At 41.4% G+C, this 17,983-nt stretch overlaps 1 protein-coding gene across 1 annotated transcript in view; it reads left to right on the plus strand.

The window, feature by feature from the left end:
• Positions 1 to 9,486, plus strand: part of SIDT2 (SID1 transmembrane family member 2) — a 111,086-nt gene extending 101,600 nt beyond the window's left edge. Inside the window, exons 24-28 of the mRNA XM_077456983.1 lie at positions 970 to 1,016; positions 1,992 to 2,097; positions 3,658 to 3,768; positions 6,913 to 7,026; positions 7,980 to 9,486. Coding sequence (XP_077313109.1) covers positions 970 to 1,016; positions 1,992 to 2,097; positions 3,658 to 3,768; positions 6,913 to 7,026; positions 7,980 to 8,042 — 441 coding nt within the window. The 3' untranslated portion in view covers positions 8,043 to 9,486. The remainder of the gene's footprint in view (positions 1 to 969; positions 1,017 to 1,991; positions 2,098 to 3,657; positions 3,769 to 6,912; positions 7,027 to 7,979) is intronic.
• The last annotated feature ends 8,497 nt before the right edge of the window (positions 9,487 to 17,983 follow it).

Raw genomic sequence — 17,983 nt, forward strand, 5'->3', positions numbered from 1 at the left:
ACCAATTTTTGGATGAAAACTTTGCAGCAATAGATAAGCACTTGCACCTCACGGCAAGCACCTGAAGTGCTTGGTAGTTTCTCTTTGTTTACAAGGAGCTCAATTTCTATCATTTCAGGAGGAAGACCTACCCTGTCCAATAAAATTGCTGAGCTGCTTTCAGAAGTGGGATAGAAATGAATTGTGCTTTATCGGTACAGGGCAGAATATAACTGAACACATCAAAAATAAATTAAAGTACATTGTCCTTTTGCATCATCTTGTTTGGCTTATATTAACCAATAATTTTGACTTTAAAGTGGTTCTTAACAGTTCTTTTTTTTTTTTTTTTTTTTTTTTTTTTACCTAAATGAGTAATATTCATTAAGGTAAAAAAAAAAAAAAAACTCCCCACTACCTAATCCACCCACCCCCATCACTAAACACTTACCTGACTAAGTCATTGAGTCCCAGCTGCAAAACCATTCTCCTCTTTTCCTGGTCTCACAAGAGACCGTGAGAGCAGCAGAAACCTATCTAACGGGGCATGGCTTACCAGTGCTGTGTTTGTCTATGGACACAGACAAAATGTGCGCCCACATGTGTGCCCCCTTAGCACCTAGCTTGTTGAGGAGGCACCCGCAGGAAAGAGGAGCAGACATTTCCAGCGAGGAACTGAAAGAGCAGGTAAGGAAGTACTCAGTGCGATATATTTGCACAGAGCAGGTAAGTATGAAAGTATGATTATTTTATTTTAATCAAACCCCCCCTCCCCACTTCCAAAAAAAAACAAAAAAAAAAGTTATAATCACTTTACGGATCTGAACCTAATGACTGGTGATAAAACGATCACATATGACCATAGCAGCCATGAGATACTTTCTACACAGCTTCAATGCAGAAAAAAATATTTAATGTCTCCTGTACTTGCTTCCTATCTCCACTTGTGTCCCTCAGAGTAATTAAGATCTACTTTTCCAACTTCTTTAGGACCGCATGGTGCTACTTGTCATGGGAAACATCATAAACTGGTCTTTGTAAGTAAACACAATAGTAAATATTTAGCATGGTTTAGAAGTACAATTACAATTGCTTGATCGGTCTTCATTTCCACTAGATTTTTTTTTGTCTGGTTCCTCGTACTTGTTGCCGTTCAATCCGTGTGGTAAAAGTCATTTGCCTAAAATTTTTTATTTTTCACATTCTTTAAATGTAAAATAATATAAATACAATTTTACACTAGTAAAACAGATAAAAGAAAACCCTTGCCTGCCCACTGACCAGTACATTTTCCTTAGCAAATATAAAGCTTTACTTTGTAAAGAACACCCAATCAGGTGCAAGGAAAAAGTAATATAAAAACAGCATTTTTGCTTGCACATGATTGGATGATGGAAATCAGAGCTTTACCACATTTATGAAGCTCTGGGGAAAATGAGTGCAACTGCATGTGCAAAAGTGCAGACTTAACTTTCTAAAGAATCCCAGGTCAGATCAGCGAAGAGTGACATTCCTGTGGCTTGCATCTAAGGTACCCAATTGTATCAATAAACTATATTTTACTGATAGGGGGATTTTATGTAATGGTGCCCCCATCAGTGAGAGTGATGCCCTAATTGAAGGCCCCTACCCACCAACCCTAAAATAATCTTTCCCACGAAAATCGTTGTAAGTCTTGTGTTAGCATTAAAAATGAGTCATTGGGTGAGGTGGGGGTGAGATAATGCCGAGGAATACTTGCCTTATTTCTTCTATGGCAGCTGCCGATCTTCTTTCCTTCCACTCACTCTAACCCCAGAATGTGAGCCGCTCTTTGATGCCATTATGTATAATGCAGGACCAATAGAGTTTACCAAATGGGGACACTCTAATGGCAAGTTTTTGCTGTTGACTGTAGTTCAGCTTTAAACATTTTATTATTTTAATACATCATGGGTATTGTGGGTCTTTGCAGCACTTTACTCTCTGCCTGTACTTATTTCTGGTAATATATGTGTTTGCTTTGTCTGCAGGGCTGCATATGGCCTTATTGTACGTCCAAATGATTTTGCCTCATATCTTCTCGCCATTGGAATTTGTAACTTGTTACTATATTTTGCCTTCTACATTATTATGAAGGTAAGAAATGGAATGCTGATATGGTTTGTATGATGGTGTGTGCTCTGTTCCTTGAGCTAATTGCGTTACATTTATGTACATAATACATTTTGGAAAGTTACCTACTTAGGTTCATAGTGTATAAATCACAGAATATGCATCTATGGCGCTGTCTGTATGGCAACTTTATATTCCAACTTTTGATTTCAATAAGAAATCCTCTGTAGCTGGCTACCAGTATATATTCCATCTACATGTCTGCGTAGGACAAATTAATCAAACCTATGAATCTGTGAAAGAGATGTGTGGTTTTCTGCAAGATTAAAGTGGTTGTACAACCAACTTTGACCTACAGGTAAGCCTAGATTGAGGCTTACCTGTAGGTCCAAGAAATATCTTCTAAACCTACACGGTTTAGGAGATATTTGCCAAAAGACAGGCACCGCTGTCTACGGCACATGCGCCGTAGACAGCGGCGCACTGAGCGCGCCGCGGTCAACGGCTATGTGCCGCGAGTGGCGGCTCCCGTGCGCATGCGTGGGAGTGATGTCATCGCGGCTTTGCCGAATGACAGCGGCGGAGCAGCGAGACCCACCGAGAAGATGGATGCGCCGGACTACAGGGGACAGTGGTGACTTTGCTGGCTCCTGTGTCAGGTAAGTGACACATAATGGACTACTATGCGATGCATAGTAGTCCATTATGCTTTACCTTTGCAGGGAATGAAAGAGGCTGTAAACCCATCAGGGTTTACTTCCACTTTAACAGCACTGCAGAGTAAAAAAAAAAAAAAAACTAACGATGTAAATTCCATCTTGTTTTCAGAACTCTTAGGCCTTATGTACACTGCTGCTGCTGGTAAAGACATTTAGGAGCAGTTGGGCATTTTTTTCAACTGCTGCTGAACTCTCCTCTGTTATCTTATGAGTACATGTACACAGGGTTGTTTATAGTCATTTCTAGGCAGTTGAGTTTAGAGGCTTTTTTAGGAATGCAACACAATGGGTTTAGAGTTTAGAGGCATTTCAATCGATAAACGCGGTAACCCGTGTTTAGCCGCGATTCATTTACAGGCGTTTTCCTTTTGCTTTTAGAAGCGCTTAAAAAAAAAAAAAAAAAAAAAAATGTGGCTAAAGGCAGCATGTAAATGCAGAAAAACTGATGTTTTTAAATGTGGGTTACTATCTGTCAAGCTAAATCGTTCAGGAGAGGTTATAAAAACGTCCTGTGTGCATGAAGCCTTACTTATATTTGGACTCTGGAGACACAACAATAAGTTTAGCATCTTGAAAGATTATAAGGAACTAATGACCTCATCTACCAGGCAGAGGCACATTTGTGCACAAAAGCCAGCCAGCATTAGAAAATAGTTATTTGCAGGATCTCAGAACAGTAATGAAAAAGTCTACAATAAACTGGGTTGAACTGGGTGGACTTGTATCTTTCTTCAACCAGGATAACTATATAACAATTGATAACACCACCTATAGGTATATATTTAAAAAAAAAAAACAGAGTAGTAATCTCTCTATGTATAATAATTTATTTATTTTTTGTTTCTTTTTTCCTAAACTTTATTAGCTACGCAGTGGGGAGTGTATACTTCCTGCCCCGCTGCTTTGTATCCTGTGTACATCTGTGGTTTGGGGATTCGCTCTGTTCTTTTTCTTCCAGGGGCTCAGCACTTGGCAGGTAAGCATAGAATATATCAGGCACTCAAGGTGTTTCAAAAAAAAAACATATAAGAAAGAGGTGAGAAATACAAAGGAGGCTCCAGTTAGGGATTAACAAACTGTGGAATATGTACTAAAATCATCAACCCATAGGGCTGCGTTTGTTTCTTTTTGTAGAAGAAAAACAATGGTTTTCTCTGCCCCGTTTGCACTTTACACTGCAGGGTAGAGTGTTATGGAAAACTGCAACATGTCTGCATTTTTCCGCCCTGCTTCACAACTGTTTTGTGTGACCCTGCCTTTCTATGAGCTGCCATGTATAGAAGTGAACAGAACGTAATTTTGTAAAAATGCAAGCCTTCGGTCCCTACCCACACAGAAAAACTGAACTTTTCTTTGAGGGTAGTGTGAATCTGCCCTGATAATTAGGCACCAAACACAGAGCATATTTTACTAATATATAACTGCAATAGAAATACCTTTTTTCAATCCTCTCCCCTCCCCCAGCATGTAATGTTATGGTAAATGTAAAGCAATATAAGCCGATCGTTTCTGAATACATATTCTGTCTATCATGATTTTTGAAAATGCACAGCTGATCCAAAGATGTAATGTAGGCAGCTGAAGCTATGTTAAAATTTCTGCTGTTTCTTTAAAAGTTGAACTTGGCCACTACGTGGAGCTGATGATAGATAAGTATTTATTTCCTACGATTGTTACCTCTATCCAGGGGCCATAAGGGTGCATTCACACATGCAAGTGCACCCCGCTTGCGATTATACATGAGAACAATCAGCTGCAAGAAGCAGACCCATTGAAAGCAATGGAAGACTGTCTGCCCCTGCACCTAATCACACTGACTTGCATGTAATCCCTTATGCAGTGGTCACATGAGAGTGATTGGCCCTGGATGCAGAGCTGATCACTTGTATGTGATTACAGCATGAGAGGTTACATGTGAGTGGGCATGATTAGATGCAGGAGCCGGCCGCTTCGCATTGCTTACAATGGGGCTGTCTCTCCCAGCCAATCACAGCAGAACCCCCCCCTGCAGGGGGTTCTCTCATGATCGCAGGCAGGGTGCATTTGCAAGTGTAAATGCACCCTAATGGGGCATTTTCTCAATTAATTTTAACCCGTGCAATATATACTGTACACTATCAATGTCCACAGCAGTTCTCCATGGGCATCTAAATCCTATGAAGATATTAAACACTGGAACTAGAGCATATTTAATCCACTATCTTGTTCTCTTAGTTAGATCATATTTGGGGAATAGTTAAAAACAGTGTCCTATTGGGGAGATTTTACCTTGAATTCCTGGTCCAGAGACACAACAGGAAGTGAGAAAATCTCCCCAGCTGCTTCAAACAATTGCTTACCGGCAACCGTGTTCTTATTGTAAGATTTCCCATATACACCTTTTTGGAGACAGCTGTAAAATGTTAGATCTCCTTTAACTTCCAGCAACAATTGTCAAAATGACAAATAGGATTTTCTCAGGATGAAAAAAACTGAAATAAAAGCCTGACAGTTGGTTAAACTCTGTCACGTGCTTTTCAAAACTTAAAGGCTAAGTTCACCTTTGCAAAAAAAAAAAAAAGATAAATGCACATCATTGTGCAGGGAAAAATAAAAGGGCACTTATTTATTTTTTTACCATGAGCCTGCAGGGCTCTTGCAGACAGTCTGTGTAAGCTGTCTGCTCGTACCTCGTACAGGCAGGCAGTTACACACTGACAGGAAGACTCAATGAATTACCTAGAGCACTCAACAGCACCTGGTTGTTCATTGAGAACTGCAAGCTGACAGCCACACTGGCTGTTGGTACTTGTAGTTTTCACATTCCCAGAACACTGTGAATGAATGACGCGGTCAGACAGGTGCAAAGCGTTTTTAAAAATTGTGAGCGGGGGAAGAAGATCCCCGCTCATTGTCAAAACAGGGGGTCGGGTGGAGAGTGCAGAGGCAGCTACATCTGTAACATGTTACACCCTAAATATGGGTGAAATGTAACATGTTACGAAAGGTAACGTTATACTTTAAAAAGCTTGACCTGTCTTGCTTTCAACCATGCCCCAATCTTTTTGTTTTTCTTCCAGTGTAACCTGCAGCAAATGAGGAAAAACAAATGTGTAAAAAAGTATTTGATTTTTTTCCAATTTCTATAATATTTAAAATGAACAAACATTTTGGCAGTGAGGAAATCAGATTCTGGAGTGTGTTACTGGAGGGATCACCAGCAGAAGAAAGAAGGTCCAGATTCTTATTAGACTTTATTTCCAATACTATGTCCAGTTCTGGATACCTCACTTACAAAAAGATATTGATAAGATAGAACAAGTTTAAAGACAAGCAATAAAAATGTTGAAAAGTCTTGGGGATAAAATATATCTGGAGAGTATTCAGGAACTTAATATGTACAGTCTGGAGGGAAGAGATTATTGAAACCTGAAATACTTTAAGGGTGTGCATAAGGTTCAGGGCAGCAGTATTTTCAATATGAAGTTAAGATTAGGAACACGGGGACGTGAACTTAAACTAGCAGGAGGAAAGATCTAAACTAATCTTAGAAAGTATTATTTTGCAGCAAAAGTAACTGGTATAGACCTCCAGCAGAGGTAGTAACTCAGTCAACAGTATGTGAATGTAAGCATACTTGGGGCAAGAATATCTCTGTACTCAGACTAGTATGATAAATAAATAACATTTATTAGCACAGTGGTCGGTGGCTAAGTGGTGCCGCCTAGCAGTACTAGGGTCGCTGGTTCGAACCTCAGCCACGACACTACCTGCCTTTTAGTTTGCATGTTCTCTCTGTGCCTGCGTGGGTTTCTTTTGGATACTCTGGTTTCTTCCCATACTCCAAAGACATGCTGGTAGATTAGTTGATTAATTGTCCCTTGTGTGTGTGAATATGAGTTGGGGAGCTTAGATTGCAAGCTCCCTGAGGGCAGGGACTGATGTGAATGCGTAATATATATGTGAAGTACTCCATAAATTGAGAGTGGTTTAAAAGTAGCTATAATAAATAGGAGAAATGTGAAGACTTGATGGACCACTTGGTCTTTGTTTCATGTGCCAAGTGGTAGTCTACAAATCTCTGCTTTAGATATATTCTCTGCAGTGCTTCGTTTTTATTAACTGTTTATTCTGTGTTCAGAAAACCCCAGCTGAATCTCGTGAGCACAACCGAGAGTGCATATTGCTTGGATTCTTCGATGACCATGACATCTGGCATTTCCTCTCCTCCATTGCCATGTTCGGTTCCTTCCTTGTGAGTTTTCTTATCTTACAGAATAGTCAACTGCAGTTAGTAGTTGGCATAGTAAACATATTTATATCTGAATAAGGTCAAGCCAGGCAACATAGAGGGAACTATAGGAGTGGTGGGGGTGGGGTTTGATAGTTATGGGTTAACCCAGTGTTGTTCTATTCCAGTCAAGGCGCAGCAACGGGTCATTTTTTTTCAGGCTTAACATGATTTTGCACAGGCGATTTTATCATGAATCAAAAAAATGTTGAGCGTTAGGTAGCAATTTCTTCATTGTCCAAAAATATATAAACTTAACCTAAAAGTTGTGACACGTAATTCTACATCATCATATACATTTTTCATGGATTTCATCCATGGAAATTTGCTAGTCCATCCTGAACCAGCCGAATTTCAATCCATGTATGGCTATCTTTGTTGGAAACCTGACTAGAGTCTTTGTTGGGATCTTTGAGGATTTTTGAGAATGAATAACGTCACATTAAAAGTACCAAGGGAAGTCCAGCATGGCTTTTTGCAAAGCCTATGTACTGCTTGATGGGCCCTTTCGGCACAGGTGCAGTGTCCAGCACCACTATCTGTAAAGGCTTTTTGCATTCCAGGCATACATCCCTGAAGCTATACAGTGCTAAAAACAAGTGCCACACAGTGTTCAGCCACAGCATATTTCAGCTGGATTCTGCACCTGTACCTCCCCGGGTGCATTGAAATGCTGGGATTGGGTGCACACAGGCTAAACACTCAGCGCAGGGGGCCTAAAGTATAAGAAAATAGTTTAATGCCCATTGTCTGGGCACGGGTGGACTTTAATGTGATATACATAACTGGAACCCCACATTTTTAGTTAAAGTATTCAGTGTGAAAATGTTTTTTGTAATAATAGTATTTGTCTGTGATTTTTGTAATAAACTGTTTTATAAATTATTTATTTTAACAACTACAATGTCTCTTCACAGGTTCTGCTGTATCTGGATGATGATCTGGATGATGTGGAAAGAGACAAAATTTATGTGTTCTGAAATGTGCACAGAAAGACTTTCAAGAGTAGTCATGAAAAACACTGGTTTTCAGCAGTCACCTCCATGTAACACACAGGGTGCCACAGACCAGGAGAAGACTTCAGTCGCCTCTTCTTCTTCTTTTTTTTTTTTTTTTTTTGAAGGAAGGCTTCTGGCTGAAGGAGAAATGCAACTCCAATGCTGCTTTCATTTATGAGAGGACTTCCAGGCCATTCCTGTCTGCACTGTATGACCCTCATTGGCCACAAGGTGCCATTGCAACTCTCCTGTTGCCAAATTGAGTTTACTGTGGGCCTAGCTTCCTTGATTTGATGTGTCGTTTGCTGCATTGGTACTAGTCTGAATAATGCTAAAGCAGATGGTGTGTTAGCAGTGTCAATTTAAATTGCGTGCAAACCAATAGAATGAAAGTGGAAGCAAAACAGCACTGTGCTGCAATCATGACTGCCTAATTATCAAGCCTGCCTTAAAGTGGCTTTCTACTTAAAATGAAGTATTGAAAGTAACTGCGGTTTATAGATGATCATAGTGCCTGCTCCTAGACCCCCACATCTGACTTCCTCAAAGTCAGTATTTGTATATTGCTAAACATACCCCCAAGAAATTGGCTGAACAGGCACAAAAGCTGCATTGTGGGAGATGGAGGTTATGTTCTAGTAGTGCCCCATACCTGAAAGTACCTGGTTTGAGGTGCTGGATTAGTAGGTTGGGGGGATTTTGAGCACTAGAAAGGTATCCACAAGCAGGTTTTGATGCTACCCACAAGCAGCTATACTGTTATCTTCATTACTTACTTCTAAGTACAGGGTTTCACCAGTCCTTTTCCTTAGATTTGGTCTGCCGGATCAGCAATACTGAACCATAATTATATGGTGGCAGGTCTACCTAAACAATACATTTATGTTCCGTCAGGTAGACCATCACAGTTATTGGCCAATTTCCCTTCCATAACTGACCAGATCTATGGTGTGGGGCCAGCTTTAGCTGGAAGGCATGCCTCTCCAAATGGGCACACAGCCAGCCAAATCACTTGTGAACTCCTATGCACAGTTGAAATTTTAAGGTTTAGTAAGATGTTTTGTATGTGATATATTTGTATATGTATACACATACAAGGGTATATAGTACAGATATGTCAACTATAAAAGAGATCTCCGTCCACAACCTAAATTTCAGTTGTTCAGTAAGTGATGCCAGTTGGCTGGTGTGCTGACATTCAGCAGGGCACTGCTCCCTCCTTGTGTCTTTCATGCCTCTCCTCCTTAACCTGCTCAATTATGTTGTTCAGGGGAAGGTCAACAAGGATAGTATTGCCTATATAAAACAGGTACAGCTTGGTGTCAATGGATAGCAGTGCTGGATAGAATTGTGGCATATTGATTGAATTGTGTATAATACCACCTATTGAACTCAAATTTAAAATAAAAAAAATAATTTTTTTTAACATTTGTTTACAATGTATTTTTTTTTTACTCTCCTGCAAAAAAAAGAAGCACTTACATTACGATGCCCTAGGTTAGGTTCTTATATAAACAAAAGAGGATCTCTTCTTAATATGGAGGGAGGAACTTGCATAGTGTAATGTATATTATGGATACCATCACAGACGGGGATGTTGGTTACATTGTGGAGACAAAGCTTAAATTACGTTGTCATCCTGGGAAATGTCAAATAATGAAAGGCCTGCTAGCCCTGAACTTGAAACAGCACAGCATTTGCTGCTAACATTTACATCAGGAATATTTTCTTATTTCTTGTGTGCAAGAGGTAAAGTATTGATAAAGACTTTCTATGAAGGACATTAAAAACCACACCAAAAAGATTAAAATATTTTCAGTTTATTCTCTGATAACCCACAACCATTTTCATGGTCCTGATTTGCTTCTATAACCAACCGACACAAGTCACCCCTTTCATTATTACCAAGCTGTTTTTAATGTTAATACTGTGATTAGTTGACAATTCTTTGGTCATCCAACGCTATCCAAATGAGTTTTATATAATTTTTTGGGACAGATGGAGCTTTTTTTGATGGTATTTAATAACCACAGTTTTTTTTTAATTTTTACTACCCTGTTTCCCCTAAAATAAGACCTAGCGTGATTGTCGGTGTTGGCTGCAATATAAGCCCTACCACCCAAATTAGCCCTACTCTGTTTCCTCAAAAATAAGCCCTACCCTGAAAAGAAGACCTACAAGGACTTTAACTAGGGCTTATTTGGAGGGTAGGGCTTTTATTGCAGCTATCACCGACAATCACACTAGGTCTTATTTTAGGGGAAACAGGGTATATAGAGCAGTGGTCATCACCTGTGATGTATTTGTTATCTTGCAAACCTGGCCTGTTAGTGGGCCCTGAGGACAGGGTTGACCACTGCTATAGAGCGAAAAGAAAAGCAAAATTTTAAAAAAGATTCCCTTACTTTCCTTTTAATCCATAGAAAATTAAAATGCCAGGACAGTAGGAAAACGCATAAAATTACTAAATTTTGCAAAGTAGACACCCCACAGTGACCTGATTTTTTTTTTTTTTTTTTTTTTTTGCTGCAATGAAGAAACATGCCAGTATTGAAGGAGGTAAAACACGACACTTGTCATGATGCACTATGTACTTTAAATTTGCAAGTCAAACATAGGGGAATCTGTAGAGAATACATACAGTTGGAGGGGTCAAAGGGTTAAATGTTTAGATGTTCAGGATAAGGTGGGTGAGAGGTTAATAGTCAGGTCATAGGATCAGAGACAGAATTTAGCAGACATATACACAAGTGGGGTGAATGACAGAGGTGGGGGGTTGTTTATTTATTTTTTAAATACTGCTGGTACTGTATTGTACTGGCAATGGCTGGTGGTCAGGAGGCTTTCTTTCCTCTCACATGCTGATTGATTTGTGAGTGCTTCCTGATCACTGGCCAGGACACATGCTACTAGTTGCAACCTATTCTTATATTTTGTGATTTGATTGGTTACAGGGATCACGTGGTACAGAGCCACTCCCATTTAGCTTTTGTCTGTGAGCTGCTGTGTCCAATAACTGCACAACCACAGGACTCTGCACGTGTAGACATGCATAGGAGATCAGTTCCCTGTGATGTACCAGAATGTCCCTCTGGAACAATAGAGGAGTGGATCAGCCATATATGTATAGGCTGGTCCTGAAGAGGTTAAACACCCCAGTCTGTTGCCTATTGCACATTAAAAGCAACACAGTGATGAACTTGTCTATCTTGCTTTCTCTTCCTATCATGATTCTTGTCAGCACTATAACTGATTGGCTCCTTGCTCTGCCTCCGTCTCCCACGCTCTAGTCCTCTTGCACAAGAGCATGCAAGAAGCTGATACCAGGTCAGTTCAAGTATTTACATTTCTTGCAGGGTGGGACTGTCACTGTCCTAAGTCCCCTTCAGGTGGCAGACAGAATAGTGTCAGCATGACTCAAACTAGTGTTTATTCCCCCAAAGTCCAGGCAATGGCAACTGGGTCACCTGCAGACTGCGCAGTGCCCATGGACACCCTGATGGCGGTCCTCAACTCGTTCATTGCTAGATGGAGGCGGTGCGTGGGAAGATGGATGCAATAAGGTGGCCCCTGTTCCCCCCGTTCCTCTGGGGAGAGCTATGGCACAGACTCGGGCCCTGATGAGGCTGGTGACCCCTGCTCTGTCTTGTCAGATGACGCTGACCAGGACCGTTCGGACAGTAAGGATGAGTCTCTGTCCGGGCACAAAAAAGCGCTTGTTGGAGAACTTATCACAGCTGTGCGTGATACCCTGAAGATTCAGGAGCCAGCAGGTCCCCCTGCTGAGGTATCTGTCCCTTTTGGGTCCCGCAAGCCAGCATGTTCACCTATGGTGTTCCCGTATCTGACTTATTTGACAAGTTCACTTACAGGGAATGGGGTTGCACGCAACAGACCTTTTTGGTCCCCAGACACAGGGTGGTGCCTTACCCCTTTTGAGGAAAGCCTTCTCACAAAGTGGTCGACTCCTCCGGTCGTGGACCTCCAGTATCCAGGTTAAATATGCATCCAGGATCCCGGTAGTGGGAACTCCTGCAGTTAAGGATCGGACAGGAAGGCCGAGGCAGTGGCTCGTTCCTTGTTAACGGTTGTGGGGTCCTCTGTGCGACCAGTACTGGCATCTGCACTTGTGTCGCAGACACTGACTGAGTGGGCAAAACGTTTGCACCGCGAATTGTGAGAGCGTCAGGCTTTTCCTGTCTGCGTGAAACTGGCAGACCAACTAGTGCAAGGCCTTAAGTACGTTTTGTGACGCGCCCCTGGTTACCTCCCTCTGTATCTAGGGCTTCAGTGTCAGCTGTGGTGCTGAGGCACCTGATGGCTGAATTGCTGGTCTGTTGACCAGGCATCTAAAAAAAAGCCCAGATGGATCTTCTCTTCCTTGGTGAACGGCTCTTTGGATGGCATTAGTAAGCCTGCCACCAGTTGTAACAGTGTATTACTCCCACAAGCCAGGAAGGCTAAGGAGCCACGCTGTAGGCCAGGGCCCTCCTTTTTTTTTTTTTTTCCATTCACTAACTGCTTTTCCGTCCGCCTGGAGCTTCGGTATAACGTCCCCAGCCCAACAGGACGACCACGGACAGACAAAAATGTCCTTGGAACCACAAGCCTGCGAGTATAAGTGCTACCGCATGAAGGTTTGTCCCCACCCATGTCTCGGGTGGGGGGTCACCTTCGGGAGTTTGCAGCCCGGTGGTCCCCCCATTGGTTTTCGACCAATGGACCTGCGACCTGATTTCCTCAGGCTACAAGATAGAATTGCTCTCTTGGTCGCCAGATTCTTCCCTTCCAGGATACCCATCTCCCTGGCTCACCGGGAGACCCTCTTGGGGGCAGTAAGGGATCTGCTGAGTCGCAGGGTGGTTGTACCAGTTCTGGAATCGGAACGTTTCCAAGGATTCTACTCAAATATGTTTGTAGTTTCCAAGAAGGAAGGGGTACATCCAATCTTGGACCCAAAAGCCCTCTATCATGTAGATGCTGCACTCCATCAAGGGTACTCCCAGGCGCCCTTGGACATCCAGGATGCGTACTTGCACATACCCATATGCCTGTGGCAGCAGAAGTTTCTGCGATTTACAGTCGGGGAAGCCCACTACCAGTTTGTGTTTCTCCCTTTTTGGTCTGACATCAGCCCATGAGTCTTTACCAAGGTTTTGTCCTCTTTAACCCCCTCTGCCCCTAGAGAATGGTCAAGAATTTTGAAACAACATACAAAAAGGAAAGAGGATTTCCTTCTAAAATCGAAACTAGGAAAATTCCGTAGAGATATAGATGATTATAACTCGAACAGAGTTTTCAATTGGAAAAAGAAAAACAGTTTGAATAATGTGCCACCACTCATGTCCCTGACTCCTACTTCTCACATCCATAATCATTCGAATCTCATTCCCTCCAAATCCAACCACCAGACTGCTACTTCTAGATTTTCCAAATCTAAAACCCCAAGTCCCTTTCCATCTTCTCAAAACCACAGAACAGTATCTTCCTCCAATAATAAATCTGAGACCCACAGGCCAACATCTGTACATCCCACGGCAGACATCAGTCTGAGTCGTACAGATACCACCAATAGAGATTTGTCCAATACTACATCTGCCTCAGGTACACTAACCACTGCTATTATAGTGACAGAGGACACCACCCCTACCATTTCATCATCCATTGATCCCGTCACCATTATCCATGATGCACCAATTGCATTAGGTATGACTGATAACACTGTCCCTACTTGTGATCTTTCAATTACGCCCTTGGCACCAGCCAGAGATAGTGATCCTATACATGATGTGGCTGGAAACATTGGCCACCCACCTGGTTCTCCTAGTGCTCTCAATAAATCATCTTTTTTATGCCTAACCCCCCGATCCAGCCCCAACAAAAGAAAACACGACGACGACGAGGCAGGAGAGGGGGCAGATCTAAACACACCACACCCAGAAAAAATGCGGAGACTGTAAAGATCTTCAATTTGTCTTCCATTACATTTACTGATGATGAACTGTCATTATTACAACGAGGTCTAAATTTCGCCCCTACTATTCCACTTAATCCATTTACCATTTTCAAAGATTTGAACAAATTCATCCGAAATATTACTCTCAAGAGACATTTCAGTCTACAGGCCAACAAACACAAAGATACCATAGTAGCCAATGTCAACACCATCCCAGTGCCTGACACCATTTTCGATACCTCCATAGAAATACCAGCCATGAGCGATTTGATGGAACTATGGGAGGATTGTGATAATATGGAGCAAATTCTTGAATTCCAACAACTAGCCCATTCTCCACCTATTAAACATACCTCTTTTAAACCAAAGTCTATCTTTAACCCCACACATAACAAAGGCCCCTACATAGAATCATTTTATCAGGTGGTATATTCAGAACTTCTGGAAATATGTAAACAATCCAAATCCATACATAATAAAGCCAATCTCACCTCTCAAGAACGTCTAGCTATAAACAACTTAAGTAAGAACGAACAAATAATTATCAAAATGGCAGACAAAGGCGGTGGTATAGTCATTCAAGACCGAGCCACCTATCTTGATGAATCACACCGCCTACTTTCTGATCGTAGCACATATACAAAACTAAAAACAGACCCTTTACCAGATTTCATCAAGGAATCCAAGAATTTGATTACCATAGCTTCATCTGAGGGTGTCCTTTCTAAAGCTGAAGCCTCTTTCTTCCATAGAGAATATTACAATGTACCGTACTTCTACCATCTTCCAAAGGTACACAAGAACCTTGAGAATCCTCCTGGACGTCCCATTGTGGCATCCATGGAGAGTATTACCACCAGTTATTCTCTCTACATCGATCAATTCCTCCAACCTCTGGCCCAAGCTCTCCCCTCGTATATCCGGGATGGTACCCATCTCCTAGAGTTATTACAACCATATACTTGGGAACCAACATATCTGTGGGTATCGTTGGATGTGTGTTCATTGTACACCTCGATCCCGCATGAGGTTGGACTACAGGCGGTTTTGCATTTTTTATCCGAGGACAGTGACATCAATTCCAGACAGTCACAGTTTATTCTGAAAGCGACCAGATTCTGCCTGGAACATAATTACTTCAACTTTGAGGATGATTATTACCTTCAGAATACTGGGACTGCTATGGGGGCAAATTTTGCCCCCAGTTATGCAAATCTCACGATGGGCCTATGGGAGACCAGGTACATATGGGCACATAACCCATTCGCAGCGCACCTGGTCTTCTATGGGCGCTACATCGATGACATTATTATCATCTGGGATGGTCCTCCTCATACTGTACAGGAATTTCTATCACACTGCAACTCTAACAATTTTGGTCTTTCCTTTACCTCAGAAATAAATGCCACTTCTCTTTGTTTTTTGGACCTGGAACTCAGTCACCAAGAGTCCACAATTATAGCTAAAGGTTACACCAAGCCCACATCAGGGAACTCTTTTTTACATTTCACCAGTTGTCACCATCCGAGATGGGTTAAAAATGTCCCCAAAAGTCAATTTTGCCGGTTACGGCACAATTGCACTAGGTTGGAGGACTATAATGCACAAAGTGTTCACCTCAAACAGAAATTTATAGAGAAAGGCTACCCCCCAGACCTCATCAATCAGGCTCATATGGTTTACAATACCAATGACATTCCAAAATCAAAACAGCGATCACAAGAAAATGTAGGAACAAGATTCATAACCCAATATCACAACAAACACTGGAAAATGGAGAGCGTTTTCAAAAAACACTGGTCTATACTACAGCAAGACCCACACTTAAAAACCAGTATTCCTACAGTGCCACAATTTGCCTATAGGAAGGCTCCAAATATAAAAGGGAAAATCGCTCCTAGCAAAATTAAATATGCCCAATCTATATCCAATAACATTCAACTAACACTCATTCCTCTGGTGGGCATGTTTCAGTGTAAAAAATCCCTGTGCCTGACTTGTGCTCATATTGAACATGGTCAAAAATCCTTTGCTCATAAGGGTAAGACATACACATTCAACACCTTCCATAACTGTTCTTCCATGTTTGTGGTTTACTGTCTAGCCTGCCCTTGTGGCATGCTATATGTGGGCCGTACAATCAGAGCCCTTAGAGCCAGATTTGGGGAACATCGCAGATTTGTCGATGCTGGTCTCCCTAAACACAGTGTCCCCCGCCACTTTCTAGAATATCATAAACAATCATCCAAGGATCTAAAAGTTTGGGTCCTTGAATCAATTCCAGATAAATTTCCCCCAGCAGAACGTTTCAAAAGACTGTGTCGTCAGGAAACGTATTGGATTTTCACTTTGGATACTATGTCGCCTAGAGGAATGAACGAGGAGATCGAAATCAGCACTGTTATTTAATCAGGTGCTGGTGTGATTTTCCCCTGGTCATGCCTCAGTGGGTTGCCCGGTTACTGGTGAATGGATACCCAGTTTTATCCACTAAATAGCTCATTTGGGCAACAGACACAAATTTGGCACCGCTTTTTTTTTTTTTTTTTTTTACCACCCCCCTTTTTGTTTTTGTTTTTACCACCCCCTCCCCCCCCCCTTTTTTTTTTTTTTTTTTTTTTTCTCTTCCCCCTTCCCCTTTTTTATACAATAGTATGTTCCCTCTAGAGAGTATTGGGACAGAAAGATGTTTGTATATACTCACGTATATACATGCGTTTGTTGCACATGTACATGTTTACAACTGCATGTTGTGAACATGTACATGATGTTTTGGTCATGATATAACTTAGAAACTTAATATTATACCTAGCATGGAGTCCTCTCTTTCCTCCATTCTCACCATTTTATTAATTCATTATAATTTATAATAATCAATTGATTTCCAAATTGCTAATAATTTTCTTAATTCATTTTTTAGTTAATTTACTTATAAAAATGTATTCATTTTAAATTTGAGGTATATTTATACATTTTATATTTATGTATTTAATCAATTAGTGAATTGATCGATTTCTGCAAACGTTATAAACTTATCTTCCACTATTAATCAGCAAGCTTCTTACTCATATTTACATTCTCTTCGGTCTCCAGCCATCTACCTCTTTGAATCTGTGTATTTGATTGACGGGCTGGCCAGCCCATCAGATCTCTCTGTTTCTATTTCCTCTGTAATATAAGACTGCCAGGTTTGCCAGCTAATCATGGTCTGATGAAGAAGCTGTAGCTTCGAAATGCATTACCATTCCTTGCCACTGTGAATAATCACACTTCCTGTTCCTGTGAAGTCACGACCAGCTGCTTCTTGTTTCCTGCCTCCTGGTTCCCAGCATTTTCTGGATCCCTGTAAGATCACACCAGTGCCCCAGGCTGCAAAGGGAAGACATTTATGAGACTCCAGGACTGGCGATTTTCACTGCATACTGAACTCATCTAATTTAACCTGTGAGTTACTACTTGTTTTTATTAAATATATGATTTATACTGCACTCAGTCTGGCGCCCCTCTGTTCCCATTTCTACACAGAGCTCATCGCTTCACTCTAAGGGAGCTGCCTCCAGGTGCTAATCATACAAGATCTCGGATCATTTATGGACATTATGTTTTAAACAAATGTTTTAATATCATGTGTGCTTATTCACACACATTTTATGTATACCTATATTCCAGTTGTTATATAATTTTATGTTATCACCATATCTAGCGCCGCTGTTCACCCTTGTTTTTACTTAACCAAGGTTTTGACTCTGGTTTTGACGTTGCTACGGCAACGTGGGATCGCGAACGTGGGATATCTAGACGATCTTCTCCTGAGAGCATCTTCTGCCTCAGAGTTAGGAGGATTTAGCGATCACCATGCAGACTCTGCAAGAATTTGAGTGGCTGTTGAACCTAAAGAACTCAGTGATTGTACCGACTCAGACTCAGCGTTTGGAGTACCTAGGCTTGCTGCTAGACTTCATGGAAG

The sequence above is a fragment of the Lithobates pipiens genome, unplaced genomic scaffold, assembly GCF_037356315.1.
Source record: "Lithobates pipiens isolate NorthernLeopardFrog02 unplaced genomic scaffold, aLitPip1_a1.2 Scaffold_27, whole genome shotgun sequence".
In the NCBI taxonomy this organism is placed as follows: domain Eukaryota; kingdom Metazoa; phylum Chordata; class Amphibia; order Anura; family Ranidae; genus Lithobates; species Lithobates pipiens.